The sequence below is a fragment of the Peromyscus eremicus genome, chromosome 5 (genome assembly GCF_949786415.1).
Source record: "Peromyscus eremicus chromosome 5, PerEre_H2_v1, whole genome shotgun sequence".
Taxonomy (NCBI): Eukaryota; Metazoa; Chordata; class Mammalia; order Rodentia; family Cricetidae; genus Peromyscus; species Peromyscus eremicus.
This window is the reverse complement of record NC_081420.1, coordinates 84,714,060-84,729,735: the sequence shown is the minus strand read 5'-3', so window position 1 is coordinate 84,729,735 and position 15,676 is coordinate 84,714,060. Positions and strand designations below refer to the sequence as shown.

Genomic DNA, 15,676 nt, shown 5'->3' with positions numbered 1-15,676 from the left:
GCCTGCGCTAAGGGGCGGTTTACGCCTGCGCGCTGGAAGTGGGTGGCGGGGCGGCACCGGCTTCGGCATGGCGGAGGTGGACCTAGAGTCAGATCAGATTCGACTGAAGTGTATCCGTAAGGAAGGTTTCTTCACTGTGCCTCCAGAACACAGGGTGCGACGGGGTGCCACGTGGGCGGCGCTGTGGCTGGGCCAGACGCAAGCGCTCTGGGGCTCTCATTGTCGCGTTAAAGTTTGAGGTTCCGGCATCAGAGGGATGTCAGTCCGAGTTTGCTGCGGCGTGTACAGAAATCCGCAGCCAAGCGGCTGTGGGCGCGGGGCACTCGGGGCACGCGGGTGGGATCCGACCCAGTGCGAACTCGGGTGAGGCGGCGGGGTGGGGCGTGGAGTTTTTGCGGGTGAGAAGAATGGGACGTTCCCGGTGGCACCTACAGCTGGAAGTTCTCACCTTGCTGACCGATCTGCTTTACCCACATTCTTGTATTGTCCCTTTTGTGTGATGGGGAAGGTGAACCTTAGGGGCGCTGATTTGTGCTCAAGTAGACAGTTGGTGGAAAGGGGGTTGCAGCAGCCCACATATGCTTATGTTATAAGTCACACTTCTTGTTTATGGTTTGTAAGGCCAAGGCACGTTAACCTCAGTTTACTAACTGGGAGCTTCGGAGCACTGCTGGAAGCTGAGGTAGCAAAATCCGCTCTTAAAGGGGGAGCATATGCACAGTAGTGTACAATAGTTGGCTCCTCAAGACAAAATGTCAAGTATGCGTGCTGGCCTGTACTTGTAACCCCAGTATTCAGGAGGCTGAGTCAGGATGATCACCCCAAGTTGGAGGGCAGCTTGGGCTACAGAGTGAGACCCCAAAAACAAGCAAAGATAAAAAAAATGGAGATTTTGGAGAAAAGAAGTATAGTCTGTAAGAGATATGTAGAAGAGTTGACATTTGTTTTGGACCAGGAAATGTAGCCAGGATTTGAACAGATGTGACAAGGAATGGCTTGCCAAATTCAGGTGGCAGCACAGAGTCATGGTGAAGGGAAATGCAGAGTAAACAAGAAGTCTAAAGGGAGAGGAGTGTGAGAAGCTACATTGAAGAGTGGATCATGGGGGCTGGAGAGATGGCTCAGAGGTTAAGAGTACTGGCTGTTCTTCCAGAGGTCCTGAGTTCAATTCCCAGCAACCACATGGTGGCTCACAACCATCTATAATTAAATCTGATGCCCTCTCCTGGTGTGCAGGCATACACTGTATACATAGTGTATATATACAGAGTATACATAGTATATATACTGTATACATAGTAAATAAATAGATCTTTAAAAAAAAAAGTGGATCATTAAAAGCATCAGGAATTAACAAAACCCAGGGAAGCCAGGCTGGGTGGTGATGGCGCATGCCTTTAATCCCAGCACTTGGGAGGCTGAAGCAAGCGGATCTCTGTGAGTTTGAGGCCAGCCTGGTCTACAGAGGGAGTTCCAGGACAGCCAGGACTACACAGAGAAACAGAAACCCTGTCTCAAAAAAACCAAGGCGGGGGGGGGGGGGGGAGGGAGAGAAGAGACAGACAGACAAGCAAAGCCAGTTGGGAACTGGCATAATAGAATCCTAACATTGCTGAGGTCCCTCTATATCCAAGAAGTGCTTATTTAATCCACCTACAAAGGCACTGCACTGAAGATGTATTAGGTTACAGAGTCCCCAGTAAGACCCCAGAATACTGTGGCTCAAGCAATCTCTGACCCCTAAAATTCTAGAGGCTACCAGTTCTGTTCTGTTGCTCCACCTGACCTTCATCTTCATCCCAGCCTGCAAAAGGAAGTGGACCTGCTAGCTTCCATTGATCTGGAAGTCCCTTCTCAGATCTCATAAATGATATCCCCGGATAGGTTTCCTCACAAGTAAGAAGTTGTGACTGCATGTTAGAGGCAGGATCCTTCTCCACAGAGGTGTTTGTATACATGCCCATTTGTTACTAGACAGCAGACATCTGGAACACCGAATTGGAGGGAGTAATTAGGTCTCTTTCAATACTTCAGAGTGGTTCCAGTGTCTTTCTTCCCCTCTGCTCATCAGGAAATTCCAAGTACGTAGTTGCTTTTCTGTTTGGTGAGCAAGATGTAAGCAAGCTTCTTAGTGCCAGATGTGGGTAAGATCCGTCATCACTTGTGCTGTTAGCTTCCGTATCCCCACACTGGCTACTCTTTGTCTTTCAGCTTGGAAGATGCCGGAGCGTTAAGGAGTTTGAGAAGCTGAACCGAATTGGCGAGGGCACTTATGGCATTGTGTGTGAGTGGTCAAGGCAGGAGTCTTGTAGCTACAGCTGTGTGGGAATGGAAGGCTCATACTCTGTACTCCAGGCTAACACTTGCTCCCAAACTTTTAATTCCTGGTGTGATTTCCACAAAATTTACACCATGACTGGATAAGCGTAAGCGTCAGGTTGCTGATGTCAGCAATCCAAATACGTAACTGTGGAGTGGAGATAAGTGATCAATAAAATGTACCACTTCTAAAGGCCCCTTGCAGCTCGTGGGTGTTGTGAGTCATTTTGCCAAGTATTTGGAAGTTTCATAAGTAAACAAAATGTTTTATAAGCCTTTATCCTATAAAATAAGTCCGTGTCCGACCCCCACTCCCCTACCCCCCGAGATAGAGTACTTTTCTTGCTATTAGAGTGTAGCACAAGTGTACACAAAGCAGTGGGCGCGTGTGAAGAGAATACTCAAGGAGAGCTCCTTACCACGTGAAATGCTGCTGGCCAGGTTTCCGCTCAGCACGGAACTGGAAGCTCCCAGCCCAGCTCCAGTGAGGATCCCCAAGCTCAAATCTTGAAAATGAAGGAAGGACTGAGTGCTGCTGGGTATTAGGTTGTCAGAGAGGAAAAACCCAAGAAACTCATAAAAGAGGCTCTGTGTGGCAAGATGGGGCTGTGACAGTATGAGGTGGACTCCATTACATCTGTGCTTCTGTTTCAGATCGGGCCCGGGATACCCAGACAGATGAAATTGTTGCCCTGAAGAAGGTGCGGATGGACAAAGAAAAAGATGGTGAGCTGGGAACAGGGTGCCGGACCACCCTGCTGGGGGCATCAAAGCAGGAGGGTAGAAAAGCACAAGCTACCTCAGTTTCTCAGGACTGCTCCTGAGGGTGTGTGTGTGGTGGTTAAGGGGCTAACCCAGCCTGTCACTGCAGCCAGAGCTTAAGCTCCCTGGGCCCTGCCAGACTTTCCCTACCTTGGCTAACTGTGAAACTGTACACTCTCTCCAAACCCTTTTGCCCCTATCCTCTGGCGAGTTCACCGTCACTCTCCACACACACCAGTACCCCGCCCACTCACCTGGCATCCCTAATGAGTGCTGAAGTAAGAGCGGTGTTGGTATCCCTCATTTCCCCGATGAGGGGACAGTGTTTATGGGGTCCCAGGTGTAGTGGAGTAGAGTTCATTGACCCCTTTGGTTACAGGCATTCCCATCAGCAGCCTGCGTGAGATCACATTGCTCTTGCGTCTCCGCCATCCAAACATTGTGGAGCTGAAGGAGGTGGTTGTGGGCAACCACTTGGAGAGGTGTGTGGTTTCCTGAGGCTATCCTACTCAAAAGGGCCCCTCTCCCGGGGTTAACCTTTCTACGGCAGGCACAGACCTCTTTACCTACTAGGGAGAAAATAGAAGGTGGCCTGTGTTTTCTCTTTTTTCCTTCTAGCATCTTCCTGGTGATGGGTTACTGTGAACAAGATCTGGCCAGCCTATTGGAAAATATGCCAACACCCTTCTCTGAGGCCCAGGTGTGTCAGGGAGGTGCTTCACCTGGTTGGTGGGCAGCTGTATTGAACGTGATGGCTGGAAATGGATGGTGTTACCCACAGCCTTTTTCTAGGGCCTTAATGAGTTGAATTATTACCTGTGGGGTACTGTGGGAGCTTGGGGACCCTGACCTGGGAGTTGGGAGTTGGCCCCAGGTCTTCTCAGTCCATGTATCAGGCTACTGGAAAGAAAGGGACTGGAAAAATGGCTCAGAGGGTAAAGTGCATGTGTGCATACAAGTATGAGTATCAAAGACTACTGGGGTCCAGCCCCTAATAGCCTTTTTCCCAGGGTCCATGGAAGAATCTAACAAGCAGCTAAGGCATCTAATCTTAAGGATATCAAATGAATCTACGTACACGAAGCTCTTTAGTCCATTCACTTTATTCTGAGTCAGTTCTCTCTACACAGCTTCTTTTCTGTTCTCATACTTAGCTCCTTCTTGCCTGATTCTCTCTACATTTTTCTGCTGTTTTCTCTTAGCTCTATCTTACTTCTCCCATCTTAGTCCCCCCAGTCTCTGAGGTTTCCAGTTATAGACCCATACAATCAGCAAGTCTCTGGCCAAAGCAAGGTCACAAGGCTGGAATTTTTTCAGGGTCATAAAGGCAGATAAGAGTTTTTCATCAGGCAGTGACTGTCAGGGTTTCTATTACAACCCAAAAGGGGAGTGATTGGTACAGGAGAGTTTAAGCTTAATTTGCACAAGAAACAAAGCTTTGTACTTAACATCCACCTGGCTTTGGTAGTTGTCACAGTAAGATATTTACCTTATTTCATGAGACTAGCAGGTGGTCTGGATGCTTATCTACCTGCAGTCTGTCCTTGGATGTTTGAGAATATCTCATATAAAATCCTTTTGTCCAGAGATGACCCTGGCCAGATATTTGCTAATGGAGATAATTACAGAAAGGCACACAGTTGGAGGATGTTATCCAAATACCCCAACAGTATAGGGGAAATTGGGCCCAATGAATGATCAACCACATTGTTAGAAGTTCTTAGAAAAGAATCAAATGGGAAAGCTACAGTAGTACACAAGAGATTCACTGCTGGAAACAGCTAATATTCAAAAGCCAGTATCACCAATGCTCCTTGAGTTTTGGCTTTATCCTCTGGAAGAGTTCTTAACTCTTCCAGGTAATAGCTTTTACCATTGCCAGCTGAATTCCTACTTCATATTTCTGTGGCTCACAGCACGTAAGGACCAGAGTTCAGCTCCCTAACACCCATATAAATGTTAGGTGAGTTTGGTAGCTTGACCCTAGTCCCTGTATAAGGGAGGTAGTAGAGACAGGATTTCTAGGCAAGCTGGCTAGCTAGACCAGCTAAGTTTGGCCAGCCCTGGGTTCAAATGAGAGATGCTGCCTCAATATATAAGGTAGAAAGCAATTGATGAAGACACTTGATGTCAGCCTCTTATCTTCACACACATGCACACACACCCACACATATATTGTGCACCCACATATATATAAAGATGTGTACCACATGCTCATATATACAATAAATAAATAAGTCCATTGCAGTACTGTCTTAGCTATGCAGGACGTGGCAACAGCCACGCTCCGGCGGCTGCTGGTGACTGCCGGGCAGTGTGTCAAAGCTCTCCAGCCTATGCTTCTGAACCTCTTCCTAGGTTAAATGCATCATGCTACAGGTGCTTCGTGGCCTTCAGTACCTGCACAGGAACTTCATCATCCACAGGTGGGCAGGAACAACCAGGAGGAAGATGTGTTGGGGGTGTCTGAGGAGTGGGAGGGAGAGGGCCAGGAATAGTTTTGGCTTCCTACAGTGCCTCATTCTGAATATCTTCAGGAGAGGAGCCAACACCCAATAGAAATTCTCTTGACTGCTCCCAGGCAAGGATCTTGGATCAAACAAGCCTGAGCAGCCCTCATATTTCTGGGAAATAGAAGGTGGGTGGGTAGATGAGAGAACAGCACCCAGAAGCCTTCAGTAGAGAGAGCGCGCGTGCGCCTACCTACAGTGAGTTAGCCAGGAGCTGGCTGGCAGTAGAGAGGCCTGTGAGCCCATTTGTTTGGCTGTTGTGCTGGGGCTGCTGGAACAGCACATGGAGGAGAAGAAGCAGAGAAGAAGAAGCAGGCTTGCAGACCTGGCCTCTACTTCTTGCTCAGTTACCGAGATTGCTGACTTTCTAGCAGCCGGTTCCATACTACTGCCTGCCCTCTTGATTTTAGAAGACCTCAGTTAAATGCCAGGAGAGTGTTGGACTGTGGTGACAGCCTGGCTGCCCTTTGGAACTTAGAAAACCAATGCTTTCTTTCTGACCCAGGGATCTGAAGGTGTCCAACTTGCTCATGACAGATAAGGGCTGTGTAAAGACAGGTGGGTGCTGGGTGCTGACCCACATATGTGGGGGTGGGTTGCTTTGAGCATGCCCTTAGGGGTAGGGGATGTCAGTGTAGCCTCGAAAGCCAGAGAGATGGCATGTCTGTCTTCCAGGCCCCAGGCCATATTAGTCCAGCTCTTTCCAGCTAGCAGCTTGTCTGTTCTCATTGAGGATATTTTCTCTCCACTCTCTACTTCTACAGCGGATTTTGGCCTGGCTCGGGCCTATGGTGTTCCAGTAAAGCCAATGACTCCCAAGGTTGTTACCCTCTGGTGAGTTCCTTAGAATTGTGGTGGCCCATAGGAATGGGTAGCCTTTCACAGGACCTTTGCATTTGAGACAGATGCTGCAAAAAGGCCTGAGACATGGTTAATCCCAGCACTGGGGAGGCAGAGGCAGGCAGATCTCTGAGTTCGAGGTCAGCCTGGTCTACAGAGTGAGTTCCAGGACAGCCTGGGTTACAAAGAGAAACCCTGTCTTCAAAAACAAAAACAACAAAAAACCCAAAGAAAGAAATGCTGTCCTGCACTGGAATAGGTATGAACAGCCTCGCTGTCTCAGGAAGGGAAGGGTAGCTTTCTGTGTTGTTTTTAGGGCAGAATGAGGCTGTGGCAAAGGGCAGGACATTGATATCCCTCACATTCTCATCTGGATCCTTATATGGCCTTAGCTGCAAGTCTTTGTTTGTTTGTTTTTGTTTTTGTTTTCGAGACAGAGTTTCTTTGTGTAACAGTCTTGACTATCCTGGAACTCCCTTTGTAGACCAGAGTGGCCTCGAACTCACAGAGATCCGCCTGCCTCTGCCTCCTGAGTGCTGGGATTAAAGGCGTGCATCACTGCCGCTTGGCCAGCTGCATGTCTTTCAACCTCCCCCTGAAAGCAAGCTAATGATTCCCTTGGTTCCCGTAATTTAGACATGGGGGCTCTCTCAGGCTTAGGGTAGAGAGTACCCCAGGCTGTGAGTACTGACCCTGTTTCTCAGGCCACTGGGGATCCTGAGGGAGCTCAGGCTGAAGAAGAGGAGCTGACCAGAGGTAAATTGGGGCCTTTTTCTACAGGTACCGAGCCCCAGAGTTGCTGCTTGGAACTACTACCCAGACTACCAGCATTGACATGTGGTAGGAGTGGTTTCTGCTCCTGGGGCCTCAAGTGACCTGGCCCTGGAGGTCAGCCCTGGGACAGGGGGAGCAGGATTGGTGCTGTGGTGGTGAGCCTACCTTGGAACCTAAGGGGAAGCGTGAGAACATAGCTAGAATACTCCCTGGCCTCTGGCGCTGAGGCTCTCCCAAGGCAGCATTTGCAGACCTGGTGGGAGAGCCTCATGGCCACTTGCCTACTTCTTCATGAGTACGTTGACATGGGGCTAAGCAGAGATTGGCTGCTTCTGCAGGGCTGTTGGCTGCATCCTGGCAGAGCTGCTGGCCCATAAACCCCTTCTCCCTGGCACTTCCGAGATCCACCAGATCGACTTGATTGTACAGCTGCTGGGGACACCGAGTGAGAATATCTGGCCGGTGGGTATTATGGACCACCCTCAATCCCCGTCTGTGCCTGGTGGCCCTGTAGCACTAGCCCCTGTCTCCTACAGGGGTTTTCCAAGCTGCCGCTGGCTGGCCAGTACAGCTTGAGGAAGCAGCCCTACAACAATCTCAAGCACAAGTTCCCGTGGCTCTCAGAGGCTGGACTTCGTCTGCTCAATTTTCTCTTCATGTATGACCCTAAGAAAAGGTACAGACCCTTCCTACAGGCAGCTCCATGGGCCGTTCCCCTTAGGAGGAGAGGGCCCTGACTTCAGGGTGGAAGGACAACCTTAAACCCAGATCCTTCATTTACTTTTTGTGGTGTGGAGTATGGGAAACTCTGGCCTTGTACATGCTAGGCAATCACTCCAGCACGGAGCCATTTCAATTCAACAAACCTCTTTTTTTGGTTTTTCGAGACAAGGTTTCTCTGTGTAGCTTTGGAGCCTTTCCTAGAACTCGCTCTGTAGCCCAGGCTGGCCTCGAACTCACAAAGATCCGCCTGCCTCTGCCTCCCGAGTGCTGGGATTAAAGGCATGTGCCGCTGCCACCACCACCCGGCCAAACCTTTTATAGATGGTTTCTCACAACATAGACTGCAGATGCCTTCCCATAAGTGCCAGGTGTCCGTTCTGAGCTGTCTGTCAGTTCCTAGGCCTCCAGCCCCCATTTGTTGGAGGTTGAATTGGGCTGTTGAGCCTGGCTGTGCTTTGAGTGAAATGGGCCTCTTTGAAGCCAAAGGTCACTGTCATTCTCTAGGGCAACTGCGGGGGACTGTCTGGAGAGCTCCTACTTCAAAGAGAAGCCCCTACGTGAGTTCTGCAGATCTCCTTGGGTTCTCCTCTCTGGGGGCTTGACAGAAAGCCCTGTTTGTCCATATTGGGTGGGTTCCCAATGCAGGTTTGTGTGGGTGGAATGTGGGCAGACTCCACCGGGGAGAAGAAAGGGAGCAGATGAGGGTCAGGGCTAGCTGAAGTGAGGAGTCCCATCTAGACCTGGAGCATGCCCCACCAGGAACCCCTTCTCTGAGCCAGCACTGAAGCTCTCCTTCTCCTGCAGCCTGCGAACCGGAACTTATGCCCACCTTCCCCCACCACCGCAATAAGCGTGCTGCCCCAGCTGCCACTGAGGGGCAGAGCAAACGATGCAAGCCCTGATGGTGGGTCCAGCCCATCCCTACACATCCTCATGGAGCAGTCGGCAGACTGGGAGGGCCCTCCAGGCCAAGATGCCTTTGGCCCCTCCAGCTAACATCTTCAGATGACTCCTCCCCGCTACCCTCTGTGCCCAGATACAAGTAGATTATGGACAGGGGTGTTGCCGAGTGGGGACACACAGCTTAGACCGGACTGTTGTAGCGCCATCTGGTGGGCGGCTACTCGTGGCAGCCTTGTCTGTCAGTGAAGCTGTGCTTCTGGTGAGGCAGGGCTAGTGCTGAGAGGCCTTTAGGTCCACATCAGTGGAGTGCTGGAACTGGAGCTAGGCATTAGCCTGGAGTGAGCAGGCCCAGGGGAGTGTGCTGTTCCTGCTTGGTCACTAGGAGCTGCCCGGGACAGACAGGCTATAGTGACCCTGGGCAGGGATGGTGGGCTTCAGGTGGGAGGGAGGCAGTAAGTGTTGGTTGGGGCCATGATAGGATGCTTTTAAGACTGTCAGAATGAGAGCCCTTGGTGGATGTGGCTGGCACTGATACCCACAGAAAGAATTGGTGGGCCCCTTTTCCAGGGTGGAGAGATAAAAAGCCTTTCCAATAGACAGTTTCACAATCCTTTAATGTTCTCTGGGGTTTTGATCCATGCAACATGGACAGTGTCTTCCGAGGGGCTGGGAGTGAGGATGGGAACAGGCATGGCCGAGGGGGTGCCGGGAGAGGGAGTGTTGAAGGTCAGCAATGGCTGTACCTGGGCCTCCATGTGGTTGATGAAAACCCAGGCCTTCATTATCACTGGCCTGTGGGTTACTGGTTTAGGGACCCCAGTGAGGGGCCCTGGGCTACCCCAAGGGAAAAGAGGGTGTAACTTGGATCTTCCTGGTTATCTGTGCCTCCAAGGACTTACATGGGGCAGTGAGCTGCTTTTTGGCAGTAGCCCAAGGGGTGGCCTGTGTATGCTCACCCCCTCTTTGGCTGGTAGGCAGCTGGTTGTTGAGAACCATTTCTTCTGGATTTGGGGGTAACAGATCCTCTCACTGCCTGTTTTTGGCAGGGTTCCTTACCAACAGCAGGGGTTAGCAAGGTGCTCCACAGTTAAGTGAGCTGGGCCCTGTCAGACCCTCTCACATGGTCCAAATCTAACCCAGGTGTCTGCAGGCCCTTGAGCAAGCGCCTGGGTGAAGATTTCTCAACACACGGAGAGGGGGACATATCCTGAACCACAGACTGCAGGGAGCGGGTAGGGAGGTTCAGACAGTTCACAGAGTGGGGTCCTTCCTGGAGTGAGTTTGGGTACTGTAACATGGACAACCTGGACTTCCTTACCCAACACATCTGGGCGTAAAGATAGGGACATGAGGGAAGGATCTTGTTGATTCATCACAGGTTCTGCTCTAGACAGGACTGAGACATGGGGTGTCAGTGAGGAGGGCCAGAGGCCCCGGGCAAGAGCACTCCATGAAGGCTCTACCCTCTTCCAACTGCAGGTACTGGACTCCCCTGGGGACTAGGAGGGCCAGGGCAGCCAGTGGCCTAGGCCCTTTCCCAAAAGAAGCACCATGGAAACTATCTCCCCAGACTCTTGTCTTGGGGGTCCATCTGGGCCTAGGGATGGGCTCCAGGACTGTCATAGATTAGGGTATCCACCTGTGCCCGTTGCAGCCACAGGCGTCTCTGGTTGTCACCAAGAAGTATGCGCAATGAATGACTTGGGCGGCAGGCTGATAGGGCAGTGCAGTGGGTAGCATGTAACTGGTGGCAGGTGTCACAGCAGAGGGTGGGCAGGTTACCAGGGCTCAAGCAGCTGTGTGCCTGGTAGCCCAGAGGCTCAACAACAGGCCCATAGCCTGAGGCTGGTGTTCCTTCTGCCTGCCTGTGACGGGGGCTGGCCTGCCCAGAGCTCCCGGGACCTTCAGGGGTAGCTAAGTCCCCTGACCGACTCAGCTCACGGCGCAGAGAGAGGAAGGAGAAAGCACAGGGTTCTGGCTCCAGCTCCTCTTCCAGAGCCCCATATGGTGGGCTGCTGGCCCGATGGAGATCATCAGCTGGGGGTTCCCAGGGCTGGCCCCCAGAGCCCCAGAGTTTGGCACTCTGCTCCCAGAGTGGTGGCCTATATGCCAGTTCCACAGGGGGTGAGTCCAGCCCTGGAGAGGGCTCACCGTACAGACTGGCCTCTGAGCTCTCATCCTCCTGCAGGTCCTGATACAGGTCCACGGGGGCCCCATAAGCAGCAGGTGTGCCCCGGGGGGGCAGGGGTGGTGGCTCCTCATCCTGGGCCAGTCTCTGCTGCAGCCAGGCCACACAGGAGGCAACATCCCCGCTAGCCCGGCGTGCTCGGAGCAGCTCCTCAGCTGGTAGCACACTTGTGCCCAGCTGGGTCAGCACCTCGCTTAGGATCTCACACTCCAGCCGAAGAGCAAAGCAGCCCAGGGCCACCTGAACCAGCTGGCAGGCAGGGGGTGGGGTGGTCACCATTAGGCGGTGGTTGTCCCTGCGCACGTAGCCCATCTTCTGGAAGCTTCTAGTCAGGAGCTCCTCCGAGAGTACGCCCTTCAACACATGCACATAGCCCCCTGAGAAGGTCTGCAAGGAAGGGGCCTGGTCAGGGATGCTCCTCCGTGGAGGTTCCCGGGTGCAGCCTATGTGGACTCAGGATTGCCATGACCTTGGTCCGCTTCTGAAGTTTGTGTTCACCCCAGAGATTGTTTTCATCTGTCTGGAGTGAGCCTGGGTCTTTTTCCCCCTAGAGGAGAACCTAAAGCCTTGTCTATGCTAAGCAAGCATTGTACCACTGAGCCATATCCCCTAGCCCTTTAGGTCCCCACCCCCCACCCCAAGATGGGGTTTCTCTGTGTAGCCCTGACTGTCCTGGAACTTGTTCTGTAGACCAGGCTGGGCTGGAACTCGGAGATTCGCCTGCCTCTGCCTCCCAGGTGCTAGGATTAACGGCCTGTGCCATCACTGCCAGGCTCTTTAGGTCTTTTATTTTGAAACAGCTTGACCCTAAACTCATCGTTCTGCCTCAGCCGACAGGAATATTCCACTGCACCCGGTTGTCGGGTAGCCTCTTAAAGTCTATTCTGCTCTTTGTTTCTGTCACCTCCTCCCCCGTGAATCCTGGAGATCTATAACTATCAGACCAGGCGTTTTGGTTTCACTGCCCCTTGCTGTGGAGTATTCCAGAGTCTAATGTGCAGCTGCGTGAGAGGACCACACTAACAGATGGGAATGTGCTTTCTAGATCAAAGCTACATGTGGAGTCAAAGCTTCGGGGTAATTTTGAGTCTTTCCCAAATGGGAAAGAAAGTCTACAGCTCTAGGCATCCTCGGGGCACTTCCCCGCATAGAACCTTTAGGAAGAGGTCATGGACAATAGACACTGGCCACAGCACCCTTCTTAGGGCTTTGTACCTTGACTGATCTCATGGCCTCTTAGGAGGAAAGGGCGTAAAGGGAGTAGGTAAGTTATCTAAAACCCACAACTAGGAGACTACCCGCACAAGCTCCATCCCGACACTATCCCAGAACTAGCCTATTTCAAGACCGAGCCTGTCTGCCTTTGTCCTCTGGGGCTGGTGGGCGGGCCTCTAGCCTGAAAGGATGAATGAAAGTTCCAGGATCTCAGGTGTCCCCATGGAGCAGCCGGCTAGTGGGTTGGGGAGAGAAAGGGGTGTGGAGGGGGAGACGCTGCCATGACAACCAGTGGAGGTTTACCTCGCCCACGTGCACACTGACGTCATTGCCTTCCCACTCAAAATTAGCTCAGAGCGGCCCTGCCCCCCCTTGGTGGTCCGTCAGCTGACCGAAGGACCAGGCCAGGCCTGGACCTAGCCACCCAACCTAGACCCAGGCAGGAACAAGGTCTGTGCTCCAGTCCCCGGCCTGCTGTTTTCTTCCTAGTCTTAGTGGCCTCCTTTTACAGATGGGACCAGTCCACATCCTGGGGGAGTTAGGATGACCATAGGACATCAAGTACCTCCCTCACCCTCCCTCCCACGTCTATCCTAGGATTCCCATAGCAACTAGGGCAGTGAGACTACTTTGAGGATAGCAATGTAAGTTTTAGGTGAATGACTTAGGCATGCAGCCCAACACGCCCACGACCCTTAAAACACGGAACTCTTTCCCCACAAGAGGACCGGCAGCCCCCAACAGCCTGGACAAGGAAGGGAGTGGAGGAACATCACCAAACCATACCTTGATGGTGGTGAACTCCTTTCTCCAGGGCAGCAGGTACAGGTGCACAGCGGCCAGCTCCAGGAGTTCGAAGGCGCGGGCTAGATCGTGTAGGGCAGGCGCCAGGTCAGCACGGCCCCACAGGCCGTCAGTGAACAGCGCCAGCGCGTCGTCCTGTAGCGCCCCGTGCAGGTCAAAGTCCTCCACCAGAATCTGCCAGAGCACCGCGCGCAGCGAGGGGTCGCCGCAGACGCCCGCGCGGCCCCGCCGCAGCTCGCGCTCCAGGCACAGGCGATAGTCCTCTGACAGCGAGCTGCTGCCCATCCTGACCGAGCGCGGGACGAGGTGTCAAACTAGAGACCATGTCGCCTCAGCTGTGCGACTCCCGAGCCCGCACCCAGCAACCCAGGGCCCCCTCCAACCTAGAAACAGAGACCTTGCCAGCTTAGCGAGTCTCGGGATCTAAGGTCCCCTTCAGCCAGGAGATGTGGACGCCGACAGCTGGGTGACCAGGGTATCTATAGCTTCCCCTCCCCAGGAGACCTCCAAACCCGCTTGCTGAGCGCCCTCGTATCAACAGCACCCTCCTCCAGCAGATACCCGCTCCCGCCAGCTGAGCCTCTGGCAACCAGCGCCCCTTTCCCACTGACCGACCATACTGTAGACCCCGCGGGCGGCGGTGCTACCTGCTAGTCCCCAGCGGTCCCAGAGAGCTGCGCTTGGGCCTGGGTCTAGCCTCTCGCTTCCGCAGAGAGTCAAGCCCGCCCCTTGGCCTTGGACGTGACGTCGGGGGGCGAGGCTGGAATCGGGTGCCACCCTTTCAGCTAAGTGGGAGGGTGGCGGTGTGGGCGTGGCCTGGCCCAGGCAGAGGGTGGCCCGCCTTGAGGTCCTCTGAAATTCAGTAGTCAAGTCCCCAGTCTTTCGACTAGTCTAAGGTCGTTAATCACCTAGTTCGGGGCCAGAGAGTGGGCGTGCACAGCGGGTGTGTAATACAGGTCACTGAGACGTAACTAGTGAAATCTCACTGGGTTGAGGAGCAGGCTGGACTCCGGCTCCTCCAGCCAACCCGCAGGATAGCCAAATACCGGCAAGGCGGGGCCCAACTTGGCTGGGGGATCATGGACCAAAGGAGCTCAAATATATGTATTTAAGTGCAATTTAGAACGGGTGGGGGTGGAGGATTACTCAGTGGGTAAGAGCAACTTACATGGCAGCTCACAACCGTCTGCAACTCCCAACACCCACTTCTGGCCTGTGCACCTGGCACACATTTGATGTACGTATACAAACAGGCAAAACGTTCATAAACATAAATAGCAAAACAACAAAACAGGGCTGGCCTCGGAGTCTGCTGCTGCAGACTTCCTTTCCCAGTCCCTGAGAAAGTCGGTTAGGGGGTATTTGAAGTAGGATGAAGGTGTTCACCCGCTAGGACAAGGTGCTTCCTTAAGTGTGTGACCTACAGGTCTTCAAAACTACCCTGGATTGTGAATTCACCTGGCCTGTAAGACTTCAGGGGAACTGTCCTCTGACTTGCTGTGGTTTCTTGTGCTTCACTCAGGCACCGTCTCCCTAATCCTAAGACCTAAGCTTCGTGCAAACAATGTCTTTTGTTAGATCCCTTCCTGGACAGGCTGTACCCCTCATTTCTCCAGGTCACCAAACCTAGGCCAAGTTTGATGAAATAGACACCCAGCATAGGGAAGGTGTCTGCTTTCTTGTAGAATTCCTCAGATTTGCAGGACTTAAAATAGTGAAACTAAGTAGGCAGTTCTCTTCAGGCATCCTGCTGGCTATCAATGAGCTTTTTGCTGTGAGCCCACACCAGTCCAAAGGGGACATTGGTTGACTTTTGAGGTTGCTTCAACTCATGGTGACATTGTTTAAAACTTCCTTGGCCAAAGCATAAAGTTTCCATGCCTGTCTTGTCTCAAGACACTCCTGGATCCCAGTGCTGTATAATGAGGGAGCTAACATCAAAATGAAGAGGCTTGGGGCCTTCGGCTGGGTTCAGAGGTAGAGCAATTGCCCAGTATGTGCAAGGCCCTATGTTCAGCCTCTAACATTGAAAAAAAAAAACAAAAAACAAACAGAAACTCTGTTATAATGGTGAGGCCTTGTAGTGGGCTAATGTTTTGTTTTGTTTTGTTTACCATTTGTAACTAAGAGGTTAGTCTGGATTAGAATGATGAGTCTGGATGAGCCTTAAACATGGAGCCAAAGATGGGATATAGCTCCAAAGCCAAGGAATTGTGAAAGCCTCTAGGAGCTGGCGGAGGCAGGAAGGATCCTCCACTAGTGTGTTTATGGGAAGTGCAGCCCTGACGATTTTAGATTTGTGGCCTTCAGAGTTGTAAAGGTCCATTTCTGTTGTTTTAAGACACCCCCCCCATTTTGTGGTGGTTTGTTAGAGCAGTTATAGAAACTCATACAAGTCTTATGTAGTTCTGACAGCTTTAGCTGAGGTCCCTGTTAACCATCAGCACTGATTTAAGACAGATCTTCCGACAGACTCAGCCTCTTATCATCAATTCCAACCTGGAAATTGCCATAGCTGATGACAGGAGGTGGGTAGAGACAAGCTCTCCTCATGGACCTGATCTAAATTGGAAGGTGCATGAACAATATAAACGGCCTGTGCATTTGAGCCAGTAAGTTAGGGTAATTTGTTCTGCTT

The 15,676-nt window shown here is 52.2% G+C and overlaps 2 protein-coding genes across 5 annotated transcripts; one reads left to right on the top strand and one right to left on the bottom strand.

The window, feature by feature from the left end:
- Positions 1-9,426, top strand: Cdk10 (cyclin dependent kinase 10). 4 transcript variants are annotated; one of them, XM_059263856.1, is made up of 13 exons: positions 1-116; positions 2,212-2,284; positions 2,974-3,045; positions 3,461-3,563; positions 3,700-3,781; positions 5,440-5,507; positions 6,097-6,149; positions 6,356-6,425; positions 7,212-7,271; positions 7,544-7,667; positions 7,742-7,881; positions 8,433-8,485; positions 8,733-9,426. In XM_059263856.1, the coding sequence occupies exons 3-13, from the start codon at positions 3,027-3,029 to the stop codon at positions 8,828-8,830; spliced, it is 870 nt and encodes a 289-aa protein (XP_059119839.1). In that variant the 5' UTR covers positions 1-116; positions 2,212-2,284; positions 2,974-3,026; the 3' UTR covers positions 8,831-9,426. The 4 variants fall into 4 exon arrangements, 3 of the variants coding, with proteins under 3 accessions (XP_059119839.1, XP_059119838.1, XP_059119840.1); XR_009379407.1 differs by having other exon boundaries at positions 21-154; positions 7,544-7,650; positions 8,733-8,792; XM_059263855.1 differs by having other exon boundaries at positions 21-154.
- On the bottom strand, positions 9,427-13,770 carry Spata2l (spermatogenesis associated 2 like). Its single transcript, XM_059263854.1, has 2 exons — positions 13,021-13,770; positions 9,427-11,406 (listed from the first exon to the last, which is right to left on the bottom strand). Exons 1-2 carry the CDS (start codon positions 13,321-13,323, stop codon positions 10,429-10,431), a joined length of 1,281 nt encoding a protein of 426 aa, XP_059119837.1. The 5' UTR covers positions 13,324-13,770; the 3' UTR covers positions 9,427-10,428.
- Positions 13,771-15,676: the final 1,906 nt, after the last annotated feature.